The sequence below is a fragment of the Phoca vitulina genome, unplaced genomic scaffold (assembly GCF_004348235.1).
Source record: "Phoca vitulina isolate PV1807 unplaced genomic scaffold, GSC_HSeal_1.0 scaffold1, whole genome shotgun sequence".
In the NCBI taxonomy this organism is placed as follows: Eukaryota; Metazoa; Chordata; class Mammalia; order Carnivora; family Phocidae; genus Phoca; species Phoca vitulina.
Window position 1 is genome coordinate 60,641,751 of NW_022589704.1, and position 18,836 is coordinate 60,660,586.

Here is an 18,836-nt window from a genome sequence, read left to right on the forward strand (position 1 = left end):
GATCAAATCTTTGGAGTCAGGTTAAAATCATGTTTGGTTTATGACTACATTCTCTCTGATCAGAAGCTTCTGTTCCTGACACGAAATGTGCCAGGTTAGCAAGTGAACACAAGAAATGGTTCTAATTCTAGCTAGTGGGGTAGGGACCTGGTTCTCCTAGGTCAAGGTAGGGGTGTCCTGGCAGCAGTGAATGACTTGGGAAAAGCCCAGATGGGTTTCGATGCCTCAGTGCTCCTCTGGGTAATCTTCTTTGCCTCTTCAGCCCCTGTAGGTGACAGGAGAGGGGACTGCCATTTGCAATGGGTGCAAGATCCAAATATGCCAAAGGCTTTGACCGCCAACCAAATAAACTCAGTGATTGAGAAGAACAGGGAACAAAGGGGGGGCTTCAGTTTGGGAGCTTGTGCAGAAATGGCTCCGATACTGGGCCAGAAAAAATAAAAAGTAGAATGGGTTAGGGGAAAAAAATCATATTTAGCTTAGAACCACCCACTGAACTTAAATGGTGAGCAAGAAAATAAATTAGTTAGATCAACTGATCAACTGAGTTAGATCAACTACATTAGTTAGAACTACCCCACTCTCAGCAGTAAATTTAATGAGAGAGAAGAGTGGACTGAATCCGGGCCCCTTTCTGTGCCCTTGGCAAACTCTCCCTTAGCCTCTAGATCCCTGCACTGCTTACTTTCTCTTCTCTACCAGCTGGCCACCTAGCAATCACGTCTGTCGTGCTTACCACATTGTGTTGTCACTGTTTACTTATCTTTCTCTCTTTCTAAATGGTGAACTCACTGAGGACTCATTTGACTGGGAATCATTTTTGATTTCCCAGGGCCTAGCATACAATAATTGCTCAGTAAATGCCTACTGAACTAAGGTGGACCTAGTCCGATGGAAGTAAGACATTGGGAATCAGGGTGGGGAACATCAGCGGACGGGGCGGCCCAGCATGTCTGACGGCCTGGATGAAAGGCGGCCCTGAGTTCAGGCCCTTACCTTTCTATGCCACTGAGTTTGTGGCGGTGCTTCCTGGACATGAGCAGCCCGCCGCCCCAGGCAGCCTGTGAGGACAGAGACAGGGGAGGGAGGGGGAGCAGTGACATTTAAGACTCACAAACCAATCACTCCACACCTCTAGTAAAATATGAAAGAGAACGTAAATGGTGAAAAGCATGAGTTTGTTTGACAAAAGGAACCCACACTGATTGTTCAACCAGTGGCAGTTGTAATTATTTATCATCTGTCACTTCTTCGTCAAAAGTTCCTCCAGGTTAACCGCAGAGGGGCTGTGCAAATGATACAGATAAATCGGGTCTGAGCCTGGGGTGCCAAGACCCAAAGGCCCAGCATCCTGTGGAAAGCTGAGGACACTCAGTGAGCCCCACCATGGCTCTGGAAGTGACCCAAAGGACTGGAGCCTGCCATCCGATTCTCCCTAGGGTAGAATTCTAAGGGCTCCTGAAAAAAAGTCAGAAAGCAGCAACTCTGCCGGGCTCGGAGGTCCCACAACAGGGAGACATTTTTGTGGGTACGCTGATGCATGTTTACTGAACGGCTTGGGACACCACATGCCACAACAACAGCCTTTGTTGGTCATGTGCTCAACAGTCGGGCAAATTACCCAACTGTCCAGTTGTGAGAAGTTATATCCGTAAGAGAATGGAGAGAGAAAAAGGAAAAAATACACCCAGTCTCACATGTGGAAAATGTACCTTTTATGTTCCTAGGAAAATTTGGGACTAAATCTCTTTGTTGATAACACCTTCCTATAGGGCCATATTTTTCCTACATGCAGATACATGGGTGTTTTTTTTTTAAAGGGTCATAGATGGCTAGACTGAAGGCAGGCAGCTGAGTGTCTGGATTCACGGCTACTTTCTGTACGTTGTAGCTTATACTTTTTTTCCCTCCGAAACCAGCTATATTCCACTCTGTAGCCATTTGTCTAGACACAAGCTTCCTGGAAAGGTGAGGGGGACTGTATTCTCACAAGGACCGCAGAAGACAGCGGTGGGCCAGGGGGGAGCCGGATGAGTCCTAGATGAGGTACAGGCCTGTAGTATGTCCCCATCATGAATGGCCGGCTGGAGGCCACAGGAGGGCGAGCTGATGGGACGTAGAGGGAGGGCTGGCTGGGGCATGGGGAGAAGCTTGCAGCAAATCGTAAGGCAGAGCGGTTTCCACCCCCTAACGGACTGGCTACACTGTGAGTGATAGCACTTACATCGACATGTAGCCATAGGTTATATTTCTCACATATATCTGCAATCTCCTGTATTGGATCAAAAGCTCCATACACCGTCGTACCAGCAGTTGCATTGACATAGAGAGGAACAAATCCCTACAAGGGAAGAAAGACAGGCTGATGAGTCTTTTTAACCCTCTCCTTTCCACATGAAGTAGAAGAGCGGCAATAGCCTTTCTTTCTAACAGAGATCAGCTAAGCCGATGTGCTGTCAGATACGGTATCTGGGAGAATTCTTTGTTGGTCCATTTACTCATTCGTTCAACAAATAGCTTTTGAGCAACATTTATGCGCCAGGCCCTGTTTGCTGAGCTGTAGAGGACTACGGCAGTGAGCACAACAGATGGAGATTTCTGTCCTCATGGAGCTAACATTCTAGTGGGGAGTGACAGACAACAAACAAAATTAAAGCAGCAAAATACACAGTATGTTCAACAGCGATAAGCTCTATGGCAAAGAGGAAAGCAGGAAAGAGTAATAATAAGTGTTTGAAGTGATGGGCGGGTAGCTCTGAACATCATCTGGGTGTTATGCATTTTAGAAGCTGTGTTGCTCTAAGGGTATTGATGTAATAATTATACTGAGGCATTGTTTGGTTATTTAAAACACAGTGGAAGCTGAAACATTCACGAACAGTCGACACAGTAAAATTTTCACGTGAACAAGAAATACATGAGTGAGTGGAGTAATAGGGCTAAGACAGGCTTGGGAGAATCTAGGAGTCCTAGGTTTTTTTCAAGCTCAGCTCCACCCATGCCCGTTGCTCAGTCCTAGTGACATTTCCATCCATCTCCTCTACTGCCCAGCAAACAGCTAAGGCTAGAGAATGAGGTCCAAGGATGTAACCAAAACAACGAGTTGGTAAATGCCTGATAGCTACCTGGCAGTGCCTTGTGGATACATCTGTTCTGTCAGGTTTTTGTTGTTGTTGTTTAATAGAATTTATTGAGGCTAGATTCACCAAGTACCATGGGCCATCTGCCAAGGCATGGAAGCACTCTGCTCAACAGAAGCCTAAGCTAAAATGGTATTTGTTAAAATGAGATTATACCTAACAAGTAGCAAGTAAAAAGCTCAATTAGGCTGTATCTTCATGATGATTGGGTAGTGGATTTATTGAAGTACATCAAACTAATCACTTGGCATAATAAAGATAGGACAAGTGGCTTAATTAAGACTGAGTTTCTCATTTTAAAAAAAATGACATTGTATAGACACAAGTTTAAAGTGGAATCATCTCAAATTGGAAATAAGCAAATACCTGACATTATAATTTTAGAAACACAATAAAATTACCTCTTATATTATCAAAGACTTTTATTGTCTAGGGCAGAAAGAAGATATTTTTAAAAATTTGTATTCACCAGAGTTTAGGTGCACCACAGAGTACATACCTTTTGCTTGGCATCAAGAATTTTTGCCTCTAAATCAGCTGGAATTATCTTCCCTCTATAATTATTTAAAAGGAAGAGAAATTAAAATGAAGAATCAATGAGATTGCACATGAAAAAAACTTCAGCAGCAGCAAAAAGTAATTTAATCGGATATTTTCAACAGACCATTAGCAGCTTGGCACACTGTACTGAGTCAGTGCTTAAGCACAATAAAACAAATTTAACAGATGAACACATTTAATACATCAAGAACCTAATATTCACTCTCCCCTGCCTACCTTTCATTGCACTTTATCAAAATCACATTGTCAGTTCCAAAGCCAAGTGCAGCTCCAGCCTTCTTTATGGAATAGTGACTCTGCAACAAACAGAGGATTGAGGTTAGAAATTAGACAGTCCCTTGTAAAACACCATAATCCACAAGCAAGAGCACCCAACTCACGTGTTCTGAGGTGAAGAGGACCAGTTTGGGAACGGCCGCCATGCCCTTTGTCTTAACTTCCGGGAAGAACTTGTAGCGAGCGGCCATGATGCTGTACATGTTGGAGATGGCTCCCCCTATGAGCAAGCGGATACATTGGGAGATATGAAGCTCCATCATTATTGTTTCTAATAACGAAGACTGAGCTGGTGTCTTAAGAGACAAGGGACGCAGAAAGGGGAGGGACAATATCCTGATAGGTTTTGCTGGCTTCCCTATTGCCAGGCTTCCCTCTGGTCCTTTTGCCTTGGGAATACGAGTAGTCACACTCATTACCAAAGCCATCTAGGCAATTTGGCTGGAGGTGATTCATGTACTCCAAGGCCCATTCCACCTGAAGCCTAGACAGAGATGTAAGAGGTGGCAATGGCAGTGGCTGCAAAGAGACAGGTGAGTTACAACTTTCCTGCTTTGACATTCTGCTCCATCTATTTACTGAACAAAGATGAATCTATTCTCTGAGTCAGAAAGACAGAAAAAGAGAGAGTAATGGAGCCTACAGAAGGAAACAGTGACATTGCCTGGATACTCTCCTCAAAGAATAGCTCAACTGAGTTATTGAGTCATTTAGGAGAGCTCTAAGTTTATTAAAATAAAACTAAACTTGTGTTTACTTAAATAAAGATCACAAGGAGAATGGAAGTAACTATCTAGATATGTCTGGCAATTCCTTGACAATTAAACAGGCAAATTCACGGCCAACTTGAATTGCCTGGACAATTGTAATTCTTATTTCTCTTCTTCCCCTTGTACACAATCATGCTGCTCTGACACCACCCCACAGTGCTTCTTACCTTCAAGAATATCTGTCCTTGTTTTGAAGATTCTTATTGTATTTACATCAAACTAAAGAGTCAAAGTAGATACACTATTTTGGCTGAAATTGGTTAGTCAGTTGATAATGTTGATTCACTGATTCCCAGACTAAGCAAATTGTTCTTGACGGACTAGTTGTTTAGCATGATTTGAACACAACCTTTGTCAGCTTTTACAGCTGAGGCACAGGCTCTGTTAGTGCACATAGTACGCAGCATTCTTGCTAGCCTTCGCCCTGACAAAGACAGGGCAGGAGTATTGAAAAAAATATCTTTTAAGGTCGTTATTCTTTCACAAACTCACTTTATGTTTAGTGTTCTACAAATCTTGAGGAGAGTCAGGGAAAGAGAAGAGAAACATACCAGGAGAAAATATCCCATCACCGTCTTTACTTGACCATCCAACTATCTCTCTCATCTTCTTAAGTGTTATTTGCTCCATGAGGACAAATACTGGTGCAATTTCGTATGTAAACCTGAAAAGGTGGTGAGAAAAAAAATGAACATACAGAAGTCATACCACTTGTTTGGGGAACACAGATGATAGGTTTAGTACTTGTACTTGGGTTCTAAAAAAAGGTGTATTCAAAACCCCTAAAACATTTATTTCCTGGAAATGCAGTAAGTCACCAATCATAAAATATCAGAAACCAGCCTGGGTTACCTAGAGAGGTGGTGGAAGTGCCTGCTCTGTGCTTTCTCATCAACAAAACAGATTTTTATCTGAATGGAATGTCTTAGATGTGGTCCACCCAGAAAAATAGAAGGAAAGAAAATGACTTTCCTGGGTCTCCTTCACCTCTAAGATCTAAGATGATGCAAATGTTAATTGAAAAAATGTATTCTAAGATCTACATAAAATTGGTTTGCAACTGACCGAAACCGACTGCCAGTTTCATACTTGTAGAATCTATAAAACCCAGAGCCAAAATCTATCTTTTAAAAACAATGTAAACATCTGAATGCTAACTGTGAATCTAATTGGAAATATTGACCCAGGTTTTAAAGATCTCAATATAATTATCTACATGGTTTTTCTACTGATAATCCCCAAGGACAGCTATGTTTCTATAATTTCTGAAGTCAATATCCGTCAAGAATAATTATAAGTGATGATTTTCTAATTACCAATTATAAATAATAAGAAGATAGTCAACTGGCATACACAGCTAACTGCAGGCTATCAGATATCCTGGTAGGCTAGCTTTGTCTTCTAACAAACCGATTTAGAAGTAGCAAGCCATACTCTTCTCAAAGCAATTGAGAACAGAAGCACAGTCAAATAGACTAGTCATTGAAACAAGATTGTGTTACCAAGGATAGGGCTTAAGAGAATTCAAAGAAGGCCCATCCATAGAAAATTAAGCCAGAAAACAAAAAGATATTTACTGACTCTGAGGCTCTTTGTCTTTCTGCTTTTTGTTTGGTCTTCTTAAGCATTAAAGCCAGTGGGCTCGGCTCAGACCATGCTTGCTGAAGAGAGATTCCTAGATTGACTCAGCCAAGTGATATGGGGATTGATTAGGGTGTTTGGGCTGAACATCAATGCTGAGGACTAATGGGAGTTCTTGCTGGCTTAATGATTTAGAAAAGCAATTTGCAAGGATGAGGTAACAATTGTACAATAAGACACAGGTGAAGCTACTAAGTTTTAATCATGGAGTTGGGGGGAAGCAATCAAATTAATCACTTGGTGGTAAAAGAGGACAAAGAGATCCTGGAGGACACTCAGGATATATCTGTTGGTAGAAGAATTTTGTTTCCAAAAAGAATATGTCCATTTTCCTTGGGAGGACCCTTGAAATTTAGGAGGAAGACCCTTGGAAATCATGTGTTCAGTTACCATCACCTCTGGAGGTCACAATCATGCTTTGGTTCTGCTCTGAGCCCCATCACCGTAGCAACCAACACTCCCTCATGTCTGATGGCCTGATAAAGGAAGAAGAAGAAAAGGATTCCTGGTTTAGCCTGTGCTGCTGAGTGCACCCAAGAGGCAAACTCATGATGTGCTTCCAACCATTCTTGAACAAACGTGGTATCAATAGTGCCACTGAGTTTTGGAAATGTTGGAATGGCAAAAATGTTTGCATGGTGGAGAGGTACTGGTGGCAATGTGTGTGCTGGAATTTCTCTGGGAAAAGGCAAGGAACAAATGGAATCACACACCATAATATCAGAACCTTATCAAGGATTAGATGAAAGCTGAGTGGGAGTCAAGTCAGTGTTAGATGGCCAGGCAGGAACCACATGGGGAAGGGAGAAGGGATGGCACTGAAGGCCAGGGGGTTGGTCCACTTCATGATTTAAATCAATTTAGATCCTAGGTTTGTATGAATTAGTGATTCTATGTAAGGACCAGGAACATGGCCATTACTCTCAGGATTAGGCGGAAGAGTCTAGAGAGTTTGATCATGAGACTATTTGATCTCATCTGTTTCAGTTTTCTTATCTGTACCAGGTACCCGGTTCCTAAATTTGTCTCTCAGTTTTGTTCAATAAATACATATTGAGTGACTATTCTCTGTGAGGTGGCATCTTATGTACTGAGGAGACAAAGATGTTATGACACCATTCCCAGCCTTGAGGAGGAAACTTACTAGGATGAGTCCAGCATCTGCTTCTTGGCCTTGCAGCATCCTGTTTGACAGTCCCTGCTGGGGTCTGAAGGACCAGTTATCCCATAGCTAACACCAAGCTTATTCTGATCCACGGCTTTAGTCCTGACATCCTCTTCTGGAAGCTGATAGATTGGTCCATGGCTGTTGATCCTCAGCCAAGCCTGACAAATGGGCTAACATAGCGTTCTCTGTTTCTGACACTTTTCTTATCCTTCCTTCCCATCCTGGACCATGTTAACAACTGGGAGTCTGCCTATACCCAAAGCCTTATAGAAGGCCTTGAAGTTCACCCTAGAGCAGTGGTTTTTAATTGGGGTCATGGAAGCCTCTGGGAATCCTAGGAAAGCTATGGTCCCTCTCTCCAGGAAGAAAATGAGGATATGGACATCATTTTTGTATTATAGGAGATTCTTTTCTTGCAACCTGGACTCCAAGTTAGGTACCCTTTCCCTAAATGACAGATAAAAGTAAATAAAGCCAAGAGATCAAAGGTCAAATATGGATTCAAAAGAAGCTGGTTAGATGCTAAAGCCAGAGTACAAGATGACATTTCAGAATCAGAGAACAAGAAGTTAAAACTGCAAAAGGCTGTGGGGTGAAGTTAAGAACATGGGATTGGAAGTAAGGGCTCAAAACAGGATGGTGACGATCATGAGTGACACTCTAAAGGAGAGTTCAGAGACTTTCTATGTTCTGAGTAGGGTAGTGGGTCTGCCCTTTTTAGTGGTTCAACTCAACTTCTTAGTGGGATTCACTCCAAACTAAGGCAAATCGTTAAGAAGCTGTATTTCTCTTGTGGCAAAGTTTGCTGGTTGCTAACCAGTGTCAATTTCCCCTTGCTTCATTCAGGGTTGCAATTCACCTAGATCAAAGGCTACATTTTCTAGCCTCCCTAGGTGTGGCCATGGGACTAAGTTCTGGCTAAAGAGATGCTATGGGAACTGTTGTGTGGAACTTCTGAAAAGGTTTCTTAGAAGGAAAGAGTGTGTTCCCTTTTTGAGCGCTTGCCCTCCCTCCCTCCTCTCCTTTCTTTCCTCCATCTCCCTCCCTCCCTCCCTCCCTCCCTTCCTTCCTCCCTCCCTCTCTCCCTCCTTCCCTCCCTCCCTCCTAATTCTGGAACACATAAGTGATGGCTAGAGCTCCAGCAGCCAGCCTGCACCATGAGGTGACTCTGAGTATGAGAGCCATGTGCTACAGTATGGATTGGAAAGTCACAAGGAACCTGGATCCCTGGTGACTGTCAAACTGGGAACTTCTTTAATCAGAAAAAGAAATAGTTTTCTATGTGGACTCTCTAACTATACACTCCTCTTAGATTTCTCCTTCTTACAGATGTGGCAGGTGGCCCATCTTCACCTTAAAAGATAACATGTCTGAGGGGAAACTTAGTGAGGCTCTCTGGTTTCCAGAGATAATGACATACAGAAACAAAAGAGCTGGGAGGCATCTCAAATGGCGACAGTGACCTGTGTAGTGGCTGCCCCTCCTAGGTGTGTTCATTGCACCTTGCATACACTGGGCACTTAAGACTGGCGCCTTCTCCAGTCTTCAGAGCCGCTCTATAGGATGGATATTATTATGTCTCATTTTCTGAAGGAGGAACTGAGGCTCAAAGAAATCCAGTGATTTGCTTTAAGATCTCAGTATGTTTCAGAGTCAGAATTCCCAGGCTTTTTACCTCCCAGCTGCTTTCCTATGACAAACGAGATCTGCTTACTGCAGGTTCCTCTCTAACAACCTGCCTAGCAGTACAAAATGACTGATAACTCCCACAGAAAATTTCTCCTGTGTAATTTCTATGAAAATAAAGCACGGGATACTTGAAACCATAACCTCATAACAAAGGGCTGTGATAGATCTTGCCACTGAGATCATGTATTGTCATTAGGTGCTTGAGGGAAGGCTGCTGTTTGCACTTGGGCACTGCTCAGCCTGCACAGTTGTGCTCAGGAGCCCTGTTTTGGAAGAAAAGAGCTGGACATGCCATGAACAACTACATATTTGTGAAGTCTTCTTTGGGTCTTCACTGGGTCCTTGCTTGGAAGAATAGATCTCAAAGCTATATGCACAGGCAGGTGTAAAAGCATGAACATCAACATTCTTTCTACTTTCTGTGAGCAGTCAGATCCCTTAAACTTTGCTACTTGAATTGGGAGACTGGATAGTTCTTTCTGAAAGACTATACTGAGGAATATAGTTGTTACTATTTCCAGTGCCACCCAAATGCAATGATAGTGCAGGTCATCAACATGAGTATGTCACTAATTAAATCCTACTCTGCCAAAGACAAATCCTTTTGTCATTCTTTCCCAGGTTTATTTTGAACACTGTCCCCAGTTGGAGAAGAAACTGTCCCAAGGGAGCAAATTTCTGCATCAGCTTCTGACAGTGCTGCCACATTTCATGATCTTCCAGGGGAACGGACTTAGAACAATTTCTAGATAATAGTTATTACTTCTTCAGACAATGCCTTGTCTCTAGAACTGACAGAAACTATTTCACTATTTTAAATAACCTTCTCTATCGATCTGCTGGAATTGGGTCATATTTTATAAATATCCACTGTGTTCAGTACAGCTGCAATTACTATGTGCCATTTAGTTGGACTGGCCTTGACCTCAGATGGCTGGGACATATTTTAGTGTTTCATGGCTGAGCTGAGGTAAGGAAAGAGTAAGGGTCTTGATTTTATGAACACACACAAAAAGGAGAATTTGTGAGATCTCTCTGATTGAAGAAAAGCCTGTTAGGAGAATATCTGGTCATGAACGGTTCAAAAGAGTGAGTTCCTTTTATTTACCTTGAGATTGGGATATATGCACTTAAAGATGCTGGGTGAATTCAGAGCCTATGTTAATATGAGTACTTGGGCTTTAATGGATATATACCTTTCACTCTATTTTTCTCATTAAAAAGTTGTACTTCCCAATTTAAAATTGTTCCTTAGTGTGAAATGCTCCAATTAAGCATTAGTGTCTTTTTTCAAGTTATAATTAGTACATTATGATGTCTGGGCTTGCTGATATATTTTATCTCACAAATCATACCACAGTAAAGGTTGCAAAGGCAAGTTTTTTGTTAGAGGAGGCCATATAAGCACTTGTATCTTTGACCCCAATTCCTCTTGGCTCTTCATAGCCCCAGTGCTCCAACACAGACACTCCATGAAGTTAACCATGACTTGCAAACAGGGAGCATGAAAATCATTTTTGTTTCCAATTAATTTAATCTTTTGTGCCTTTTAGCACTAAAGGCTTCACTTGTCACATTTGCTTTTAAAAAATTTGTCACTGTTGTTTTAAGTTAGCAAACAAAGCAGGAATCCTTAATTAATAGAAACTTTTCTTTCTTCTTTTTTTTTTTTAAAGATTTTCTTTATTTATTTGAGATAGAGAGAGAGAGAGCACAAGCTGGGGAACAGAGGGAGAGGGAGAGGCAAGCTCCCCACTGAGCAGGGAGCCAGATGCGGGCTCGATCCCAGGACCCTGGGATCATGACCTGAGCCAAAGGCAGATGCTTAACCAACTGAGCCACCCAGGTGCCCCAGTAGAAACTTTTCTGAATGTAGTTAGATATTTTGAGTCACAGCATTAAATAGCTTTGGCACACACATGTATCAATGTATAATTTTAAAAAAAGATTTATTTATTTATTTGAGAGAGAGAGAGAGAATGAGAGCGCATGGGATGGGCAGGTGTAGGGTAGAGGGAGAGGGAGAGTCTTAAGGAGACTCTGTGTTGAGTGTGGAATCCTACTTGAGGCTTGATCTCACAACCCTGAGATCACAACCTGAGCCGAAACCAAGAGTCGGATGCTTAACCAACTGTGTTACCCAGGCACCCCAATGTATAATTTAAAGTGACTTTTCAGATTTTGTGGCTGGTAGTAGCTTGTTTAAGAAAAATAGAATACCTGGAACTTCAATAACTTACATTTTATCTTGATATCAAATGGAATTTCTCATTTTAAACAATATGCCCCTTTCACCTAAATTTGTTTTTCAAATCTACTTTACCATGAACTTAAAAAGTAGATGGTTATTTTCTAAGTATTTCCACAGTAACTAAAACTTATATAATTCTTATGTAGCTATATAAAGAATTATTGTTAGAAACTTGTTTTATTATTTTCCCCTGGATACTTTAGTAGAATGTGGTTCCATGGGCTGGGTGTATAGATAATCCTAAAATATTATCACAGTGTTGAGAGAAAAGACAGTACTCAGTAGGCTATAATGACCCTCCATCAACTTGTAACCCGTCTTGTCTCCAAAGAGGGCATGTGTATGTAGAGGAAATTCTGGGGTGACTGCAAGACTACCCAGGAAGTACTTGCACCCCAGGACCTTAGAGTCACTTTCATATAAATGTATAAGAAATTGGAAATGAATGAAGGCTTTGTTGACCCAAACAAGTATGGAAAAAAATGTCAAATTTAGAAAAACAATGAGTTACTTTGAAAGGAATATATATCACTATCAGTTGAATTTTGTTTTAGAATTTTTAGGTAAGCAATAGGTTGATCAAACTGGTTTGTGGCTCTCTGGCAGCTTTAACTGTGAAGGAAATATAGCCCTAAACGATGAGGACCAATCTACTTAGATAGGAAAACGGACCAAGATCATATTCCAAAATATGGAATGGACCACTTTAGATACATCATTAAGGGACATGGAGTCTTTTAACATGAAATTTCACACTAAATTCTGAAAGCTAGAATTATTCTTTCTCACGACCATGTTCTTATTAAATTGCATTATTCATTAAAAATAGCTTATTGAGTATTTACTATTATTTTTTTAAAAAGATTTTATTTATTTATTTGACAGAGAGACACAGCAAGAGAGGGAACACAAGCAGAGGGAGTGGGAGAGGTAGAAGCAGGCTTCCCGCCGAGCAGGGAGCCGGATGTGGGGCTCGATCCCAGGACCCGGGGACCATGACCTGAGCCGAAGGCAGACGCTTAATGACTGAGCCACCCAGGCGCCCGAATATTTACTATTAAATCAGAACTGTGATAAAGCTAAAAGATTTTAAGAGAAAAGATGACTAGGAAAACTGTAATAAATTATTATAGAACCATTGGAAGTGGACTTTTAAAGCAACAAGCCATAATCACATATCATGGTTGCTTATATGAAAATAATATGTGGAACTTACATATTGGTATTGGCAGTTGATGTCAGCCATTCTCCAGCTAAACCAATGATATCCAATCCAGTAGAGAGCTGGTTGAAAAATCGAGGATGACCTGGGAAGATGAGTAACAGGCAAGCATCAAGGCAAACCCAAAATTTTTAAGCTGTCTCCAAAGCAAAAGGCTGGCCATATTGATGGTGCCTCCATCCCAGCAGTCTAACAGGACTGCCCAAGGATATTGGGGAAGGAAGGGCGGGTTGACCCATGCTATACTAACCTTTAGCATTAGTGATGTTCCCCAAACTTATGCTTCTGAAGCAGAATGCTTTTAAAGTTAAAAAAAAAAATCCTATGTCATGACACTAATAATCTTTCCGGTATCTAATTTGTTGATTTTCAGATGAACTTCTCTGTCATAATAATTTTTTAAATTACAAATCAGGATGTGGTGGTCCTAGTTTTATTTATAAATATTTTAACTTTTAATTTAACATCTCAAGGGTTCAAGATCAAGTAGATCAACATTTACTGATGGAGGAGAGCCTGCAGGCCTCAGAGAGGGTCTGTGGCTCTGTGGACCAAACCAAGCCCGGGGAAAGTGCCAGCTCTGAGGCTGATGTTGAGGGCATGCCGTCTCTGGATCTCTGTGTCACTCAAATATGATGTCAAGCATTGGTGTCTTTTGCCCATATATAGTCAGGTGACCATTAAACTAAATTTATTGCTGAGATAGATGACCTGGCATCTCCTCTGTGAAACTGAGGCAAATATAGCCTCCTTTACTCATCAAGTTGTTGGTAAAATAACTGTTATTACTTTATAACTCTGAAACCCTTTGCAACACAGAGGATGCTTTAACAAGCTTTGTTCTCAGCAAACTCAGGATTGTTGCCAAGTTTTGGCCAACTTGGCGTGCACAGGAAATCTCGATCCCACATCAGCAGGCTTGGCTAGGCTGTCGCGAAGGTGTCAATGCAATAGATTATCTAGGGGTGTGTGACAGAGGACTGGTGCTAGGGAGATACGCTGACTGCTGTGTTTCCAGTAGAAATTGCCTTTGCCTCTGAAATAACTGTCAGAGAGCTGGTGTTTGAATGTTCCTGGTCTGAGCCCCCTCTCTGAAAATGTCTATTCCTCCTTGGATGTAATGGAGACTCATTTAGAACATCCAGACTATGACTTCTTAGAGTATACTAATCACCATATCTCCAGAGTCCTCAAAAAATATTCCTGCTCCTCAGGGGAAAAAATGAAAGATTCATAGACAGTAAGCTTAGTGTAATTATGGGGCCAGATTCCAGACATTCATGTAGATTACTCTAAATAGCTTAAGCCAGTCCACTTTATTCTACTTTGCTCACTGCCAACAGAATCTACGAGATCTCCTGCAACCTAACAAATTTTGTTGCTATCCATTAAAAAAATACGCAATATCCATTTGAAAACTTTTAACAATAAATGTTTTTTTAAAGATATTATTTATTTATTTGAGAGAGACAGAGATAGCAATGAGAGAGCAAGAGAGAGCATAAGCGGGGAGGAGAGGGAGAGCAGGCTCCCCGCTGAGCAGGGAGCCCGATATAGGGCTCGATCCCAGTACCCTGGGATCCTGACCTGAGCCAAAGACAGACGCTCAGCCGACTGAGCCACCCAGGCACCCCATAACAATAAACATTTCAAGACAAGACCATATATATATATATATATATATATAATAAACGGAATCACACTATTGGACCATGTATCAAAGCCACTCAATATGGCAGAGACAAAAGATGAACAAAGATAGACAGACTGACACAAATGCCCTCAAATAAACATGAAACAGTATCTCTTTGTTCTTCGGATATATAAAGGAAACGAAGTTGTCTAAAACCTTACTTTTATCTTATGACTACAACATTATGTCCCCAAAATCTTATACCAGAATTTCTATCAAGTAACAAAATGACCTCTTTTAAATGTCAATTTCAAATCTCTTTATTCAATGAAATAACAGATGATAGATGTGGTACCAAGTCAGGTAGTGGGAGAAAGAGTTATTTTTTCAAAGTTAACTTTTTCAATAAATAAACTTCAAGGGAAAAAAATGGAGGGGGAAATCTATTAAGAGATATACTAAACAATTACAATGTGGAGGACTTGCTTGGATCCTGACTCAAATGAATTATAACATTCATGAGACCACTGGGAATTTGAACACTGACTGAATGCTTGATATCAAGGAACTGTGAATTTTGGATTTTTTTGATCTAACAATGATATTGTGGTTCTTTATTTATTTTAAAGATTTATTTTTTACTTTAGAGAGAGAGCGAGAGAGCGCACACATGCACCAATGTGGGGGGAGGGGGAGGGGCAGAGGGAGAGAGAGAATCTCAAGCAGACTGCCCAATGAGTGTGGAGCCTGCCGCAGACTCGATCTCATGACCCTGAGATCATGATCTGAGCTGAAATCAAGAGTCAGCCGCTTAACTGACTGAGCTACCCAGGCACCCCGAGTGGTTATTTATTTTTTAAAGAGTTCTTGAGGGGGCATTGGGGTGGCTCAGTTGGTTAAGTGGCCGACTCTTGATTTCAACTTAGATCATGATCTCAGTGAGCAGGGAGTCTGCTTGAGATTCTCTCTCCCTCTGCCTCTGCCCCTGCCCCCCTCTTAAAAGAAAGGAGTTATTGAGAATGAAGAATATTTATGGGGATGTCTGGGTGGCTCAGTTGGTTAAGCGTCTGCCTTCGGCTCAGGTCATGATCCCGGAGTCCTGGGATCGAACCCCGCATTGGGCTCCCTGCTCAGCGGGGAGCCTGCTTCTCCCTCTGCCTGTCGCTCCCCCTGCTTGTGCTTGTGCTCTCTCTCTCTGTCAAATAAATAAATAAAACTTAAAAAAAATAAATAAACAGGGAAGGTGGCTTCCTCCTGCCCCCCCAAAAGAATATTTATGGATGAAATAGTATATCTGAGATTTGCTTCCATATAATAGAGAAGGGGGAGCGGACAAAGTGAAACAAAGTTGTCAGGAATTGATAAGAGTTGAAGCTGAGTGTTGGTTACGTAGGGTTCATTACACTATTCTACTTCTGTGTAAGTTTAAACTTTTCCCTAATACAGAGTTAAAAAAAGAAGAAGTACGGGAGTTGGCATAGCTACTGTGGCTGCGGACTAACAGTGTCTGTACCAGCTCATGAGGAATCTACACGCACTTGTTCCTTTTTTTTTTTCAGAAATATTTTATTACTTTGTAAAGAAACTTCCAAATACCATCATCTCTTCACAAACTGCAGCCAGCTCAGTCAGAGATAAGAGACAATGTTTTCACTATTAAAGCCCAATTCATTATTTTGGCTGAGTATTAATACCCTTAAAAAAAACAAAACAACTACCTCCCACTGTGTGTGGCTACCTGTGGGGTTTACCCTCTGGCTCTGATCTACATCTGATTACAGCTCAGCAACCAGGAGCTGTGTTTTCATATGGCAGCAACAGTTTACTTTCCCAGGGTCAACACCCTGAGAGGCAGCTGAAGGTTTCACATGGCCCGAGAGAGCATGAACTCTGTAAATGTAAATACCTGCTCCCAGATGCTACGCTGACGAACAGGGATGAACGGCTGCGGGCTAACTAAGTGGAGTCATACACTGCACTCAGAAGAGTCCATGCTCCTATGACCATGTGATGCTTCCGTTTTGTAGGCAGTATAAGCTGCTAGTTAGGAGGAACCCATGTATTTTTCTTTGAAGGACAACACTATTCTGAGCTTTAATGACAGAAGTACATGGTTTCATCTCTCTGAGAAAGTGCATACAGAGAGGCCCGACAAAATGACCAACAGTGGCCTAAACCAAGTCCAGCTAAGACATACATGGAGAATCCAGACTCTTTTTTATCTAGCTATATAACGCTACTTGATCTCCATCAGGAATAGGTTAGCCATCAGGCCAAGGTGAGCGGTAACTAAACTGATGAGTGTGCTTTTCTTTAAAAATCAAACACAGACTTTATGACATAATTAGGCTTTGTCCATCCTGCAATTATTCAAGGAAGCTACACTTATTTCAGTGGCATTGGCAGACCTCAAAAGCTGTTTGGGATTCCTTATTTAAAAATGTCTCTCTCAGGGCGCCTGGGTGGCTCAGTTGGTTAGGCAACTGCCTTCGGCTCAGGTCATGATCCTGGAGTCCCGGGATCGAGTCCCACCCCACATCAGGCTCCCTGCTCGGCGGGGAGTCTGCTTCTCCCTCTGACCCTCCCCCCCTCATGCACTCTCTCTCATTCTCTCTCTCTCAAATAAATAAATAAAATCTTTAAAAAATAAAAATAAAAAATAAAAAATAAAAATGCCTCTCTGACCGGCCTCATTATTCCATTATAACACTTTGTTTTTGACACCCAGTAGTCTTACTCAGCTCTATCACCACCAAGCTCCCTAGTCTTGGCCTTAAATCTCTCTTCAGGTGACTAGGAAGAGTGAGAGGGATAATAAAGGAGAGGGAGAGAGAAAGAAGAAAAAAGAACAAGGGGCTATCAGGGGCTGCCCTGTGGTGGCAACTATGCCACGGATTGCCAGTTCCTGCACAACTGTGTGCCCAAGAGCTCAGGAAAGCCAGACTGCTGTGGGGAAAGAAGCAGTGAGAAGAAACAATTGCTTTACTCCCAGGCTTAGAAACAGCCAGATAGAAACCCAAAAAATCCTTGAACCTGAGGCACCTGGGAAGTAACCACTTTGGCCAGGACCACTGATTAGAGAGGGTTCCTGCAACATGAAAAGGAGGCAAGAGGGCTTCCTCAAGGGCCCCCTGTTAGAGATAGGATTTAGTGACTCAGAGCATCTAAACTCCAGAAGTTGAAGTAGGATGCAAATGGTGTGTATGTATGTGACGTTTTTGCCTTGCCAACAGAAGGTGTTGTGGGTTGAATTGTGTCTGTCAAAAAGATATGATCAAGTCCTAACTCCTGATTACTGTGAGTGTGACCTTATTTGGAAAGAGGGCCTTTGCAGATGTAATCAAGTTAGGATGAGGCCATAACTGATTGGAGTAGGCCTAATCCAAAGACTGGTGTCCTTATAAGAAGAGAAAACTTTGGACACATTCACAGGGAGAAGGCCAAGGGAAGGTGAAGGCAGGGATTAGAGCGATGCATCTACAAGCCAAGGAAAGCCCTCGACCAGCAGCAGCTGGAAGAGGCAAAGACAGATCCTCCCCAAGAGTCTTCAGAGACAGCATGGCCCTGCACACTGAAATTTCAAACTTCCAGCCTCCAGAACTGTGAGAGAATACATTTCTGTTGTTTTGAGTCACCCAGTCTGTGGTAATTTGTTATGGCAGCCCTAGAAAACTAATACAGAAAGGGAGGGAAATGGGCCCAATTCTCCCCAGTTTTAGGGACAGGCAAGGGTAGGATTTATCAGAATGAAATAGGCATGAAACGGAGGAGAGAAAAGAAGTAGGAAGCAGGTCATTCTGCTCTTTTTAGCTTGTGAATAAATCCAAAGAATGAAAACTCTTTATACAGAACTTAACACAGCACCGTGTGTTTGTATTTTTCAATTTATGTTTACAATAAATGATGAGCTTTTGCCCAGGTTGGGCCTTCCAGCCCCGGCACTGCCCAAGGTTGTTCTGTGGTCACTGAACACACTGCTGCCTTCCCTCACCACCTTCCACACGGGTTTGCCATCCTCAACTGGCAGGGGTGTGAGAGAGGGCAAGGTTCCTGCTGCATGTGCATCTGGCTCTCACCCTTACCTGTACGGACCCCATACTTCAGGGTGTCTCTGCAGTCAACCAAGATCTGCTCCAGGGACTCGGGGTGGTCTGACAGCTCCAAGTTGAAGCCCTCCATGCCCTCCAGCAGCTGGTGTGGGTGATGGAAGTCCAGCACCTTGGTGGAGCGATCAAACGTCTTGCGGACATAGTTGAGCAGTATGTCTACCACTTCCAGTAGGAACTGCACAGTTTGCTCCTCCCCATTCTTTGCCGGAAGCAGATCTGATGGGGGAAAGCCAACAAAGGATTATCGCCTGGCCCATGTCTAGGTTTCCTCAGCCCAGAAATCCCAAATACCAGCCATGATATCTTTACAGACCTAATTTACTCCAGGTTATGTATACACATGGAGAATCTGATGTACCGTCTCCCCAGAAAAATG

General features: G+C 42.2%; 1 protein-coding gene across 2 annotated transcripts in view; it reads right to left on the reverse strand.

Moving 5' to 3' along the window:
• GAD1 (glutamate decarboxylase 1) overlaps positions 1–18,836 on the reverse strand; it is a 41,778-nt gene that overhangs the window by 10,840 nt on the left and 12,102 nt on the right. For both annotated transcript variants that reach the window (XM_032408327.1, XM_032408328.1), the window contains 8 exons: positions 18,434–18,676; positions 12,713–12,803; positions 5,299–5,411; positions 4,082–4,197; positions 3,918–3,997; positions 3,640–3,694; positions 2,225–2,341; positions 997–1,061 (listed from right to left, as the gene is read on the reverse strand). In XM_032408327.1, coding sequence (XP_032264218.1) covers positions 997–1,061; positions 2,225–2,341; positions 3,640–3,694; positions 3,918–3,997; positions 4,082–4,197; positions 5,299–5,411; positions 12,713–12,803; positions 18,434–18,676 — 880 coding nt within the window. The remainder of the gene's footprint in view (positions 1–996; positions 1,062–2,224; positions 2,342–3,639; positions 3,695–3,917; positions 3,998–4,081; positions 4,198–5,298; positions 5,412–12,712; positions 12,804–18,433; positions 18,677–18,836) is intronic.